Below are 14,708 nucleotides of genomic sequence, written 5' to 3'. Positions count from 1 at the left end.
GTAAATTAAGCAAATTTGAAATAAATGACTTTATCAAATTGTTGAGCTTTGTTTTGAACAACTACTACTTCACTTTCAACAACAAAATCTACCATCAAAAAGGACTGGCAATGGGAGATCCCGTTTCAGGCATTTTAGCTAACATTTTCATGGATAATCTAGAGGCTAACAAAATTGTAAACAAAATCAACGGTCTCCACCTATGGATAAGATTTGTTGATGACACGGTTGCCATCATTGATAAACAACAAAACAACAGCAACAACATTTTAGAATTTCTTACTGGACTCAATAATAACATTACCTTCACAAAAGAAGATGAAACCAGCAACTCTTTAAATTTTCTAGATGTAACCATAAATAGAACCCATGATAAATTCAAATTCCAAATCTATAGAAAACCCTCTTTAGCCCCTCTGACTATAAAAAAAAGAATCTATGCACCCGCATTCCCACAAATTAGCAACCTTCTACAGCTTAATCTATAGAGCGTTCATCTTCCTCTTTCCAACGATAACCGAAAAAAAGAACTACAATATATTAAAGAACTAGTGAAACTTAACGGCTACAAACCAAACACAGTCAATAATATTATAAACAAAATCAAATTAAAAACTGCTACTAACCTAACCCCTGAAAGACCTAAACAAAATAATTTTGCTGCCTTCACCTACACAAATCCGGCTCTTCACCAAATCACTAACCCAATCAAGAAACAGGACATCAATACTGAATTCAAAACCCGCAACACGAACAGAAATATATTCTCTAACTCCCATACAGTAAATTCAACACACGACCGATACTCAATTCAGGAGTTTATAGGCTCAATGCGCCCAATGTGAATTTTCTTATGGTGGGCAAACTGGACGCAGCTTTCATACAAGATATTTAGAACATTACAATGCATCTAAGCACAACAAACACTCCGCTATGAGCATCCATATGAAAGAAACGGGACGTAACCTCACCACCATAGATCAGGACCTTCAAATCTTAAAGATCATCAATAAAGGTAGTCTAATGAATGAATTTGAAAACACCTACATCCTTTTAGACCAACACTTCAATAAAAACTAAAATCTAAATGACACCGTTGAAACAAAGAACCCGGTCATGGAACAAATCCCTAATTTATTGTCATCTCTTAACATAAACAGTAATTTTTTTTTTTTAAATCTTCAACTATAAATCCAACAATAACCCAACTCACTCCCTGCCAGCAATGACACATACCTACAATAAAAGAAGCAGAGATAAAGCAACTGTTCAGACCACCTCACACAAGCAATACAACAGGACCTCCTCCTAACGTCTAAAGGGTAAGTTTCAAGAACATTAAATCTACTAACTAATAAATCATCCTAATATAGCACTCACACACTTTTATTGTTTTATTCCACAGACTTCAACACACCCACCAGCCACACACTACATCTTGAATCCAGTGAACGCTCTTCAACCTGACACCGAATAACCTCAAAAAGCTCCACAACGAAATAACTTACAACAAGTTTATACGGTCACGTATTAAACCGTTATCTAACTCTAAATGATCAAACTCTCTAACAGCATTCTCGCCTTTCCACTTTAAGACACCTAAATATTGATGCTCATTCTTCTAAGGAGTGATACTGATCTATAGAATATTTAGACCTAAAAAAAAAAAAAAAAAAAAAAAAACATATAAGCTGAACATGTTTCAATGTCCTACAAATATAAAAAGGTATATTTAAATGCTATGACTTCAATAGACTATAATGCCATCCCAGCATCAGCATTTTCTCCATTTGACAGGATATGAATAAGACATTCCATTGAAACTTCAAGACAAGTTCAACCAGTTCAGTTCCAAAATGTACCATAAGTTTGTATATATATTATGTAAATTGTTGTAATAAATAATGTTTAAGAATAGTTCCAGCATATGTTAATCTCCAATAAGTTGTAAAAATGTACAGATGATTTAATTCCACTTGCAGCAAGCCGTTCTCATTACCGACATTATGAAAGTTAACAGTCAATATATTCCATTAAATGTGAACATGAGTAGAATGTCACTTTAGAACTTTAAAACATGGACAGCTTAATCACTCCTTTGCAGTGCTATATAAATAATATTGAATATGATTAATCCTAAAATAGCACCCACTCAGAGCTCTGACTTGGAGATAGAAATGGCTGATGATGCCTGCTATGCCAAGCGAAACATGTACCATACTCAAAGTTAATGTAATGACATTGTTATAGTCATAAAGACTTAACCAGTATTGAATAGGTGGTTTCAATAAATTAATGTTCAACATGTAATAATTGAATTTCAATACGGTCAAAATGAAAATAATCACTTGTAATAGACCCCACTTCTTCATATTGTTCTTAGATTGACCAACCCCAGCCCGCAGCCTATTCAGACTCTTCCATGTAGACCACGACTCTTCATAACCGGCTGGAAGGGTTGCAGATGAATCCGTCCATCCATTGAGATGAAGGTTTCTGGATCTCCAGGAAGTTAGTCTTGATGATTGAGGTGACTCCGAAAGGCACTCAGTAGAATGAAGAAAACTTCTCCTCAATTTCAGTCGTTGTTGGGCAGGTTGATAATCATGTAACAGATGTGTTTGGGAAATATCTATTTGGATCTTTCATGTTTGGCCGCTACTTCATGTCTGATATCTGGGGGAGCAATGCCAGCCAAGCAATATACCTTATCTTAGGCAACCAGTTATAAGCCGGCAAGTTTCATTTAAAGCAATATCTACCTGTTTGGCATGACACGATCTATATCAGATAGGGCATGCATATTCTGCTGCAGAGTAGCTCAGAAGAATGGAATTTCGCGTACGGTAGATACTTTGTGTTTCGTGTTAACACAATGTTCATACGTGAGTGCACGATCCAGAGTTACTCCTAGATGTTTAGGTGTTGAGCAATGATCCAAGAGAGCACCTTGCCAGAAAATCTTCAGTTTTCTTCTTGCCTGCATATTCCTTAAGTGAAAGTGCAAACGTGCATCTTTGAGGTGTTAGGCTTTAGATGGCTTTCTCTGTAGTATGGACTCAGTTCATCTAAGGCTTCGATTAGTCTCCGTTCAGCACTCTCAAACTGATCACCCTGGGTGACAATAGCTCAATCATCTGCATAAATGAAGCTTTTTGTTCCTTTTGGCAAGGGTTGATCATTCGTTTAATTATTAAATAATATTGGAGACAAAATACTACCTTGGGGTAGGCCATTCCTGAGGTTCTTCCAGCGACTATGTTGCCCTTGGAAATATACAAAGAATCTTTGATTTTCAAGAAGAAATTGAAGAAATTCAGTCAGCTTGTTGTCCTTTGTCATCTTATAAAGTTTACTCACAGAATTTGGTGACTGTGTCATAGGCGGCAGTTAGGTCGATGAAGACTGCACCAGTTATTTTCCGATTTTCAAAACCATCTTCAATATATTGGGTTAAATGGAGTTCTTCCCTCTTCTAAAACCAGCTTGTTCAGCGATCAAAAGTGGTTCAACTATTTTTGTAAGCCTTACCAGAATCATTCGTTCTAAGATCTTGAATAAATGACAGAGCAAGGAAATCGGTCTGTAATTTTAAGATCACATGGATCTTTTCCTGGTTTAAGGAATGCTATAACTCTAGGTTTCCTCCAAATTTTGGGTATTCTGCATGTTCAAATGCAATTGTTAAGAAGCTTTACTACCCATTCTCTAGTAACAGGTCCAAAATTCTTGATTTGTTGAATACAGATTTCATCTACATCAGGAGCCTTTCCATTTTTACTGATATTTATAGCCTCATTCAGTTCTGCCAAGGTAAAGGGATTAGAAAGCATACTGGTCTCTGGTATGAATTTTGTCTTAGGGCCAGTTCTACCATCTGCTGGTAAAGTGGCTAGTAGCTGCCCGGGAGGTAAACTACCTGGAGGTGTAAATCGGCTGGTACTTTGGCTTGCGTCCAACCACATCCGTGCAAGCGCTAGGTAGCTACCTGGAGCTAGACACCGATATACGAAGTTCGCTAGACTGATTTTCAGCGACTTCTCGCTTTCGAGTGTGGTGCTATCTATCGTCAGATGCATGAAACTCATTTCGATTGTCTTATTTCCCTGTGCTTGCGTTTGCTGATTATCACCAAAAAGCCTAATAAGGGGAGTCTTACGAGTTATGGACAACGATTTATGTCAAGCTTTCGTGATTTTAATCTATGATCTTCAATATAAATACCTAATTGGGATTAAAATCCTTGAGATTACATTTTCTTACACCCGTTATAACCTGTCATGTAAGGCAGCGTTTTTGAAAAGTAATCTCGTAGTAGATTGGTCAAGTCGCTCGCTCCGTAATAGAAGGTATGCAGGTTTTCATTGTATTTCTAATTTACATTTTAAAATGTATTTTCGTTCCCTGCCGTTGTTCTTAACTCTCTTTTACGCGCTTCCATATACGTAGGCCTACACACACACACAATCTTCTTTACGGACTTACTGCCTTTGAGCATTCTATCTGCAGGCTTCTATGAATTGATTAAGTATCTCCATGATGCTCTATTTGCAACTAGTTCTGTGACCTCGTTTAGTTCCACATGCTTCCATTTATTGATAAAGCATTTCATTCTAACGTTTAACTTTATGAAGATAAAGTTTGAAGGCACTGTAAAGGTAAAGTACTAATCAGGATAAATATCCATTCATAGGAAGAATTCGGGAATGGAATAGTTTCCAATTTCTTCGAAATAATTTACAAGAAGACTATGTAAACAACTAATAGGGAATCTGCTATCTGGGCGACAGTCCTATGTGCTATTAATCATAACATCACCTTCTATAAGTAACATACATATAAAGCAATTTCCTAGTAGACATAATATTGTAATTAAATATTTCAGTGAAATATGGAAATAAAAAAGATTCGTCATAATAAAGACTCGAACCTGCATACCTCGTATTACGAAGTGAGCATGTTAGCCATTATGCTATGAGAACACTTGAACAGTTAGGTTACATACATTAAGTTATACCTCGTGTCTGAAAACTGAAAAAGTAGAAAATTAAAGCCCATTTGAAATGATTTCCAAATAGATTTTGATTTTATATCCTTTTAAAGTTTCTTTACGAAAGCTTGACTTATAAAATGTGTTCCCTAAGCTACCGATGTAAGAGGCTGGTGTGACCGTTGCAACACAAGGGAAGCATTAATGTTTAAGATCCTGCAATACAATATCGGCCACTGTTACAGTATCATGCTTTTTTCAGCAATCTAAGCTAATTTAAGTTGTATGTCACCAGAAATACAGCTAATAATGTTCAACTCTCAAAACTTGCCCGGCAGGTAAAGTCTTATCGGGCCCTCGAAGTGGCCGATAAATTACGCGCCGGGTAACTACGATTTATACTGCCGATAGCGCTACCTGGGGGTGGTCGAACGGAAACATCCTTTTACGCGGAGGGCAAATTACGCGCTACTTTACCAGTAGGTGGTAGAACCGGCCCTTAGTAACATCCACTTTTGTTTTAGAACTGGAGTTTACAGACTTGCCATTTTGGACGAGTTGGGGAGCAATTTGGTTTGACAGATACGTTACAAAGAGATGATGCTTTATTAGGATCATTACTGAGATGCCTGAGTAGCCTCCAGGCCTTCTGACTACTCCTATCCATGTTAACCTCTTCCATCAATTTTAATCACTGTTCTCGTTTAGTCTCTGAAATAGCAGAGAGAAGTTGTTGTCCTCTTGCAATAGTTTCAGCACTAAAAGGATCCCTTTCATACAAATCAAAGTAGTTTTTCAGTAGGGCAGATGTTTCCTGGCAAAGACCTTGTATGTAATTAGTTCTGCATCCTCTTGGAATGGCTTCTTTAGAACACAATCTAATGGCATTATTAAATTGGTCATATGCCTCTGGTATGGGACTGATCATACTCATCTTTTTATCTAAAGAGGAAGTGAAACGTTCCCAGTTTGCCTTTTTGAAATTATGTCTTCTCTTAAAGTAAACACTCTATGGTGTGACTGTGGCTAATATCTGGCACATTATGGGACGATGTTGTGTGTTAGGAATAGGAAGGCAGACAGATTTAACGCACTGATGGACAATCTGCTCACTCACAAAAATAAGGTGTGCATTATATCCACGTTTCCACCTTCCACTGTTGAAGGATTAAAGAAGTTTGTTATCATGAATGAGGGACAGTGGGTGTGATTCTGCCCAATACATAACAGCTTCTCCATTCTCATCGTCATGTGGATAACTCCATTTAATGCTGTGGCTGTTGAAATCACCGACGAAGATGGACACTTTCTGCAAATTCAGATTATCAGGTTGTCTGAATGAAAAGCTTACCTTTGGGGGTTTATAAATGGAAAAAATGATAAGAGTTACTAAATTCTATCGCAATAATTTCTATGTCATTTTCGTCTGTGACGGAGGTTGCAATAATCTTGATATCTGGTTTAGTGAAGATGGCATTTCCATACTGCCCATGAGGATGTTTGACTGCCAATCTCATTCCAGGGATTTTAGGATGTCGTTGATTAACATCCCTATGAGTTTCTTGTATACATAACACATCACAACTATGTTTTAGGCATATTTCATGTAAAAGTTCTTTCTTTACAAGAAGATAGTCTTTCAATGTTCAGAGAAATAATTGTTGAATTGGGCTCTGATAAGAGCCTTTCCCTACTAGAACTAATCATTTCAGATATTACTTTAATGATGCTTCAGGAATGCTGACATTCAGTTCAGTAATGGAAATTCAATTCCGACTACCCATGCAGGGGCACCATGAGCAGGAATCAGCTTCACCCCCAAAATAAATAATAATAAAATTGTAGTGAAATAATTTTGTTAGCTTTATTTTCCTCCACAGAATGACACGCAATTCAGTTTCTTTTTAATAAGGATTTATTAAATACACAGTGTACAAATAATATAATTACATAAAGTTCCTGTCTTCTTCATAGGATGCTAGTGAATTAGTCCTTGCTATACAGAATAGTATGTGATACTGTTCACATTGCTGTTCACAAAGTGTGCAGAAGCACTGAGATGATGGGTGGTGAAATCCTCTTTAGCCACAGATCCTGTAGTGGAAGCTGTGAGCCATATTCATTTTCTGGATGTCTATAAGAAATTTATATAAATGAAATTTAGAATTAGGAGGTTACACAGTTATTTCTTACGTTGTATGAAGCCTATTGAAGAAGTTTGACGGGCCGGGTTGAGTGGCTCAGACGGTTGAGGCACTGACTTTCTGACCCTGACTTGGCAGGTTCGATCCTGGCTCAGTCCGGTGGTATTTGAAGGTGCTCAAATACGTCAGCCCCGTCTCGGTAGATTTATTGGCACGTAAAAGATCTCCTCCGGGACTAAATTCCAGCACCTCGGCATCTCCGAAAACCGTAAAAGTAGTTAGTGGTATGTAAAGCCAATAACATTATCGTTATTTGAAGTTTGACAACAAAATGTCAATTACAAATCATATCCAAGGACACCAAGCCATTGATGCATTTTCCAATATCAGGAATTCCATGAAATATCTAAAAACTCAATGACTGATAAAGTAGAGGATAAAAGAAGTTGTAGTTTACTAACAAGTTGGAGACCATGTCTGTCAGTAGCATAACATACATATGTTCATTCAAACTGCAGATTCCTAGATTTATTATTTAGTTGCATTGCTGCATTTAAAAGAAAAGATTTCAAAACAAAATTCCCACAGGCTGATGCTATTAAAATATAGCATTTAGGTCTTCAGCAGGGGTCTCTTGTAAGAGTCCCCATGACGAGAAACTGTACAGTGAAGAGCACACACATCTTTACCTCTGGAGGTCCTACATCATATTATGAAATCATTAGTAACTGATATTAGACAACAATGTCATTAGCATGCTTCACTACTGTAATATAACAAAATATTAATTACTTCATTGGGGCACCTTCAACCACTGTTGATTAGTAAACTTGGTAACTGTTCCTGGGACTGCAGTTGCTGAGTGATTGATAGCAGTCTGATGAGGTAATTTGTTTACTGTTTGACAGTGGTGAAATTGGTAGAAATCCTTATAATTGTAACCATCACTATAATATAATAAAGACATGACCTCCGAAGTGGCCTGGTGCAGGATTTTTGAGTTGACACCATATAGACGACTTGTGCATCTGTGAGGCTGGGGGCCCAACCTATGATGAATTCTAATGCTGAAAATGGCGCGCGCGCGCACACACACACACACACACACACACACACACACACAAGCGCGCACACACACACACACACACCCATCTGAATTAACAACTGAAGGTTAAAATCCCCAGCCCGGCTGGGAATCAGACCCAGGACCCTTTGAACCAAAGGCCAGCACACTAACCATTTAGCCTTGGTGCCAGACGTCACTATAATGAACATCCACATTGAGGAATGCAGTCATTAATACCAGACAATTCAAGATGTGAAGCACAAACTCTAAAACTCTTAATGTTACTTGATACTACAGCAATTGTAAGAATTTTGGTTCAAATACAAGCAACTAAAATTAGGTTCTTGAGGAGCATACAGGGAAAGACAAGATGAGATAGAATACGAAATGAGGAAATGAGAAGCATGGGAGTGTGTAAACTTCAAGATGAGATCGATACAGCAAAGTTAAAATGGTTTGGACACATGATGAGCATGCCAGGAGAGAGAATACCGGTACCAAAGAAAACATTCATGGATACAGAAACTGCAAAGAGGCCTAGGGGACAGCTTAGAATGATATGGAGGAGTTCTGTTGTGGACTGTGTTGCAATTAGAGGAGTCAATAGCAATAAAGTACTAGAAGAGAAGCGGTGGAAAGATCGAGTAAGGTGGAGGGCTTTGGTACACTACCCTACTCAGAGAGAATCTGGAAAAGGGGATGGATGAAGAAGATGAAGAAGATGGTACACCAGTCTAAAAGTTAGAAAACTCCTGTTCTATAGCATCACTTCTCTCTCTCTCTCTCTTTTACATTTTTCAAATTTTATTTATTTACTGGAAATGGGCTGTGGATTTTCATTATTTATTTATTTATTTATTTATTTATTTATTTTGAAACTAGGGACTATAGGTTTTATATTTCTAAGTAGGGAGAAATCACTCCTCCTTTCATTCTTTCCTTCTTGATAATTCTTGTACAATATCTTTATTGTTTTGATTTGAGGTTTATTAGTTGCTTTGATAAAAGCAGTGTGGGAAATATGTTTTTTACTTATTCTTTTATGTGTTATAAGCACTTACCTAGTTGTGTACTATACCTCTAAACATTGTGTTACTTTCTAGACTGTTGTTGGATCTGATATCGCTGAACTACTGCTCAACTCTTCAAGCTCCGAGTCAAGTAAAGTTCAGCAACCAACGCCTTCCCCTGCTGTCTCACAAGGTAGCATAAATGACATTCAGCATGAAGACCGTGTTGTCAAAACGGAGGAAGAAGTGACAAACTCATATCGGGAATTCCTGTTGTATGGCAACACCAAAGAGGCTCTAGGTACAGTCCTGTTTGGTCACTTCAGTGCAATAATAATGACACACACAAAATTGACCATAATTCGTCTCCATTTTAGTTCAATCTATCTTAAAATTTCCTAGTCTCCAGTTCTTATTTACTTCCAATTTTATCATTTTTACCTAAGAATTGGTCTTTTTTATAAAACTTTTCAGTTTCTGATATGCTCTTTTTCATTTTTATATATACATAATTATTATATAGAATACTTTTTTCTTTTATATCTGTTAGATACCATCTTCCTTTCTATGCATAATAATTATACATCAGTTATGGAATCAAAAATATCTGTTTAATGATTTGCATTTCAAATAGGTTTGTTTCTTTTGTTTGTAGAATGGGCCATGAAGCATGGATTGTGGGGCCATGCTCTCTTTCTAGCTTCAAAAATGGATCAGCGTACATATGCTAATGTTATGATGCGATTTGCCAATGGCCTGACTATGAACGATCCTTTACAAACTCTGTATCAGCTGATGTCTGGTCGCCAACCTGCTGCTGTGACAGTATGTCTCCTACTTTTATATTTTTATATATTTTTATTTTATATATTTTTATACCAATCTATTAAATATCTGGCCCAAAACATTGTAATCATTGATTTTTGGTTTCATTCTAGTGTTGTGCTGATGAGAAATGGGGTGACTGGAGGCCGCATTTGGCTATGATTGTGTCCAACTCGTCTCAGTGGGAGAATCTTCATCGGGAGGCAATTACCACTCTTGGGGATACATTAGGTATGTGTTAAATTTTATTGTTTAAATAATAATTATATGTAATTATTCCTTACTTTGATACAGATTTGTTGAATTTTTATTTATATTGTACCCATAATCAGACATCTTAACCTAGAGGGTCATTTGGGGTATATACGTAATAGAACTAGGGTACATTGAAGAAATATTGTATTATAATATTGCCATATTATGAAAATGAAAAGCTGAAATATAAATTAAACCAAATATTTATTGATCGATCATCTCGTTCCTATCTTTACCCTGTTAATGATTGTGAGGATGATCATTATATTGATAATTTAAGGAAAGAACAGATCATGATGATTGATGAGTAAACAATATTTTCCTTTTTTCCGGGTTGCCATTTGAAATACTGAAACTTGAAAGTGTAAACTTCACTTTGTATTGCAGTTAGGTTCTAAAATACCACTACCAGTTTTTACTGTAGGCTGAAATCTGACTTTTACTCAGATATCAAATGCTTAACCCTGAATTTAAATTTAAGTTAATAATTAATTAATATTCAAATAATCAAAATATTTAACATGATTAACAAGATTCATAAAAAACACCTTTTGCACATTACTTAATCGCACATTGTTGCAGTTAGAAACACATTGATCATTCAGGGGGGCGGGGGAATTGGTTTGTGAGCTTACTAAATCCAATACGGCTTCCAGTATTCATGACAACTAAGTGGATCCTATCCATGTAATACTAATACTAAAGCATTAGAAGATAATTCTGTAACTTAAAATATTATTTGCATCATGAATATATCACTTCCTAAATAATGGAAAAAGTATTACACTGTATTGAAATCAGCACCAAAAATCAAAACTGAAGTTACAATCTTATCTGCTCATAAATGCATTGATGTATCACCCAAAAGAAATTCCACTCTAATCTCTAAAGAATTAAATGAGAAAATCATTACAACTACCGAGCAAGTGGCTGTGCGATTTGGGTCATGTAGCTATCACCGTGCATTCAGTGCAGGAAGTTTGAATTCCACTGTCAGCAGCCCTGAAGAATGTTTTCCATGGTTTCTCACTTTCCCACCAGGCAAATACTGTGGCTGTTCCTTAATTAAGGCCATGGTCACTTCCTTCCCACTCGTAACCCTTCCCCATCTCATCATCGCCATAAGGCCTATCTGTGTCAGTGCGACATAAATCGAATTACAAAAATTTAAAAAAATGGAATTGTGAATTGTGGGTCAAAAAGCAACATATCATACCTTCCGTAACACAACAGCCCATATTCATGAACGTGTGTTAGAAGACTTAGTTAAATTTGCAGCGTATTCCCACATGAAAATTATAAATCCGAAACATGCTCAAGTAATTACCTAAATAAGTTGAAGACCACCAAACTATCGCATTAGACTTCTTGATTAATGTCAAATGGGATAGACTTTCTTGATTCAAAAATTTAATAACATGGATTACTGAATATATCATAAGCATAGATGCACTCAACACTACTCGCTGCAACTCTATAAAGAAAAATACCAAAATATTGTCCTATTCCATATAACACTGACTTATTTATAAATTCCCATGTATTAAAGGATACTCTTATATTCCACACAGATCCAGAACATCAAATGCTTCTCAGGCAAGCAAAATCATGCATCACTCCTATCAGTTACTAGCTGCTGTACCCGTGCTTCGTTATGGAATTCTCAGAAAGACTGTCTTTGTGGTTTTCCAAGCTGAAGTCAACTTAGATCATTACAATGATATAAGTAGGAAAGTAGTCATTAAAGGCAATGCTATCATAGTGAAATACTCGATCAAATGCAAACTGCACATTTCCTCACTTTTAACGAACAGTACTACGCTGCCGATCCAACAGTCCAAAGTTCCATTGCTGGAATGACCAGGAAACAGACAGCCGTGAACACTCCTCTGTCATTATTTCATTAAATGTGCACACTGCACATTCTAATCAGTGCCTCAGAGTAGGGATTTAATAGCTGGAATGCTATGATAAACCAGTATGTTACGTACCAATTGCTGCTGCTGCTGCTGCTGCTGCTGTTGTTGTTGTTTGAGTCATCAGCTTCGTGCCACCCTATCCTGTGCTAACCTTTTCATTTCTACGTAACTACTGCATCCTACATCTGCTCTAATCTGCTTGTCATATTCATACCTTGGTCTACCCCTACCATTCTTACCACCTACACTTCCTTCAAAAACCAACTGAACAAGTCCTGGATATCTTAAGATGTGTCCTATCATTCTATCCCTTCTTCTCTTCAAATTTAGCCAAATCGATCTCCTCTCGTGAATTCGATTATCTTTTCATTTGTGATTCGATCTATCCATCTCACCTTCAGCATTCTTCTGTAACGCCACATTTCAAAAGCTTCTATTCTGTTTCTGAGCTAGTTATCATCCATGTTTTACTTCCATACAATGCCGCGCTCCACACGAAAGTCTTCAAAAACATCTTTCTAATTCCTATATCAATGTTTGAAGTGAGCAAATTTCTTTTCTTCAGAAAGCTCTTCCTTGTTTCTGCTAATCTGCATTTTATGTCCTCCTTACTTCTGCCATCGTTAGTTATTTTACTACCCAAGTAACAATATTCATCTGCTTCCTTTAAGACTTCATTTCCTAATTTAATATTTCCTGCATCACCTGCTTTCATTCGACCACACTCCATTACTTCTGTTTTGGACTTATTTATTTTCATCTTGTACTCCTTACCCAAGACTTCGTCCATACCATTCAGCGGCTTCTCAAGATCTTCTGCAGTCTCAGATAAAATAATATCATCGGCAAATCTGAAGGTTTTGATTTCCTCTCCTGGGATTGTGATTCCCTTTCCAAATTCCTCTTTAATTTCCTTTACTGCCTGTTCTATGTAAACATTGAAAAGGAGGGGGGGGACAAACTGCAGCCTTGCCTCACACGTTTCTGGGTTGCTGCTTCTTTTTCAAAGCCCTCGATTCTTATCACTTCAGACTGATTTTTATACAGATTGTAGATAATTCTTCGTTCTCGGTATCTGATCCCTATTACCTTCAGAATCTTAAATAGCTTGGTCCAATCAACATTATTGAATCCCTTTTCTAGATCTACGAATGCCATGTACGTGGGCTTCTCCTTCTTGATTCGTTCCTTTAAGATCAGACATAAAGTCAGGATTGCTTCACGTGTTCCTACATTTCTTCTGAAGCCAAATTGATCTTCTCTCAACTCAGCTTCAACTTGTTTTTCCATTCTTCTGTAAATAATACGTGTTAAAATTTTGCAGGCATGAGATACTAAACTAATGGTGCGATAGTTTTCACACCTGTCAGCACCGGCTTTCATGAAAATAAGTAAAACAACATTCTGCCGAAAATCGGATGGGACTTCTCCTGTCTCATACATCTTACATACTAAATGGAATAACCTTGCCATGCTGGTTTCTCCTAAGGCAGTCAGTAATTCAGAGGGAATGTCGTCAATTCCAGGTGCCTTGTTCCTATTTAGGTCGCTCACAGCTTTGTCAAATTCTGATCTCAATATTGGGTCTCCATGTCATCAGCATCAACAGCCTTTTCTTGTTCCAGAACCAAATTATCTGCATCTTTACCTTGATACAACTGTTGGATATGTTCCTGCCATCTTTCTGCTTTGTCTTCTTTCTGTAGAAGTGGCTTTCCATCTGAGCTCTTAATATTCATACAGCTAGATTTCCTTTCTCCAAAGGTTTCCTTGATTTTCCTGTATGCAACATCTACCTTTCCTAGGACCATACAACCTTCGACATCCTTGCACATATGAACATTAAAATAAGAATAATAGTTAACACCACCTTTCCAATACTTATCTTTCCTTATATTTAGGAAATATACATTACAACAGGCGTTGTAAGATGGGATATGTTTCACTTAACTGTCGTAAGCATCATCAGCCAAAATAAATCTTAGCCTAAAGTTAGGTCAGGGCCCCGAACCTAGTGTCCTTAAAATATATGGTACCCTAAGATGCAACATTTACATTTAGAAAATCAAATAGGCTTAAAACTAGTGTGAAAAAAACATAGAATGTTACAACATGGCTAAGAGAGAAACACACAATCGCGTTGAAACAGAGGATAAAAACAGATAGTACAATACAGAGCTGGTAGTGAAATAATTAAAATCATTAGGATATCATTGCTACCAGTCAATCAATCAGAATGTTCAAACATAAAACAAGAGTGAAAATATATAAGTGTTCATCATGGCTAAAAATTTAAAAAAAAAAAAAAAAAAAAACGTAATTGTCTTGCCAGAGGTTAAAAACATACAGTACAACACAGAGCTGGCGGTGTAATAATCAAACTCATAGCTACCAGTCAGTTAATAAGAATGTTCATACATAACAAAAAATGATGACAGGATCAAGATGGCAGTGACTTACGTGATGTTCGCGTGTAATATTGTCGCTTGGAACTATTGA

At 36.8% G+C, this 14,708-nt stretch overlaps 1 protein-coding gene across 3 annotated transcripts in view; it reads left to right on the top strand.

Annotated features, from left to right (window-relative positions):
* Sec16 (Secretory 16) overlaps positions 1-14,708 on the top strand; it is a 753,833-nt gene that overhangs the window by 328,503 nt on the left and 410,622 nt on the right. For all 3 annotated transcript variants that reach the window (XM_067137541.2, XM_067137539.2, XM_067137540.2), the window contains exons 15-17: positions 9,304-9,511; positions 9,866-10,035; positions 10,149-10,266. In XM_067137541.2, coding sequence (XP_066993642.2) covers positions 9,304-9,511; positions 9,866-10,035; positions 10,149-10,266 — 496 coding nt within the window. The remainder of the gene's footprint in view (positions 1-9,303; positions 9,512-9,865; positions 10,036-10,148; positions 10,267-14,708) is intronic.

Source organism: Anabrus simplex, chromosome 1 (assembly GCF_040414725.1).
Source record: "Anabrus simplex isolate iqAnaSimp1 chromosome 1, ASM4041472v1, whole genome shotgun sequence".
Classification (NCBI taxonomy): domain Eukaryota; kingdom Metazoa; phylum Arthropoda; class Insecta; order Orthoptera; family Tettigoniidae; genus Anabrus; species Anabrus simplex.
This window is presented reverse-complemented; position numbering and strand designations above follow the sequence as displayed.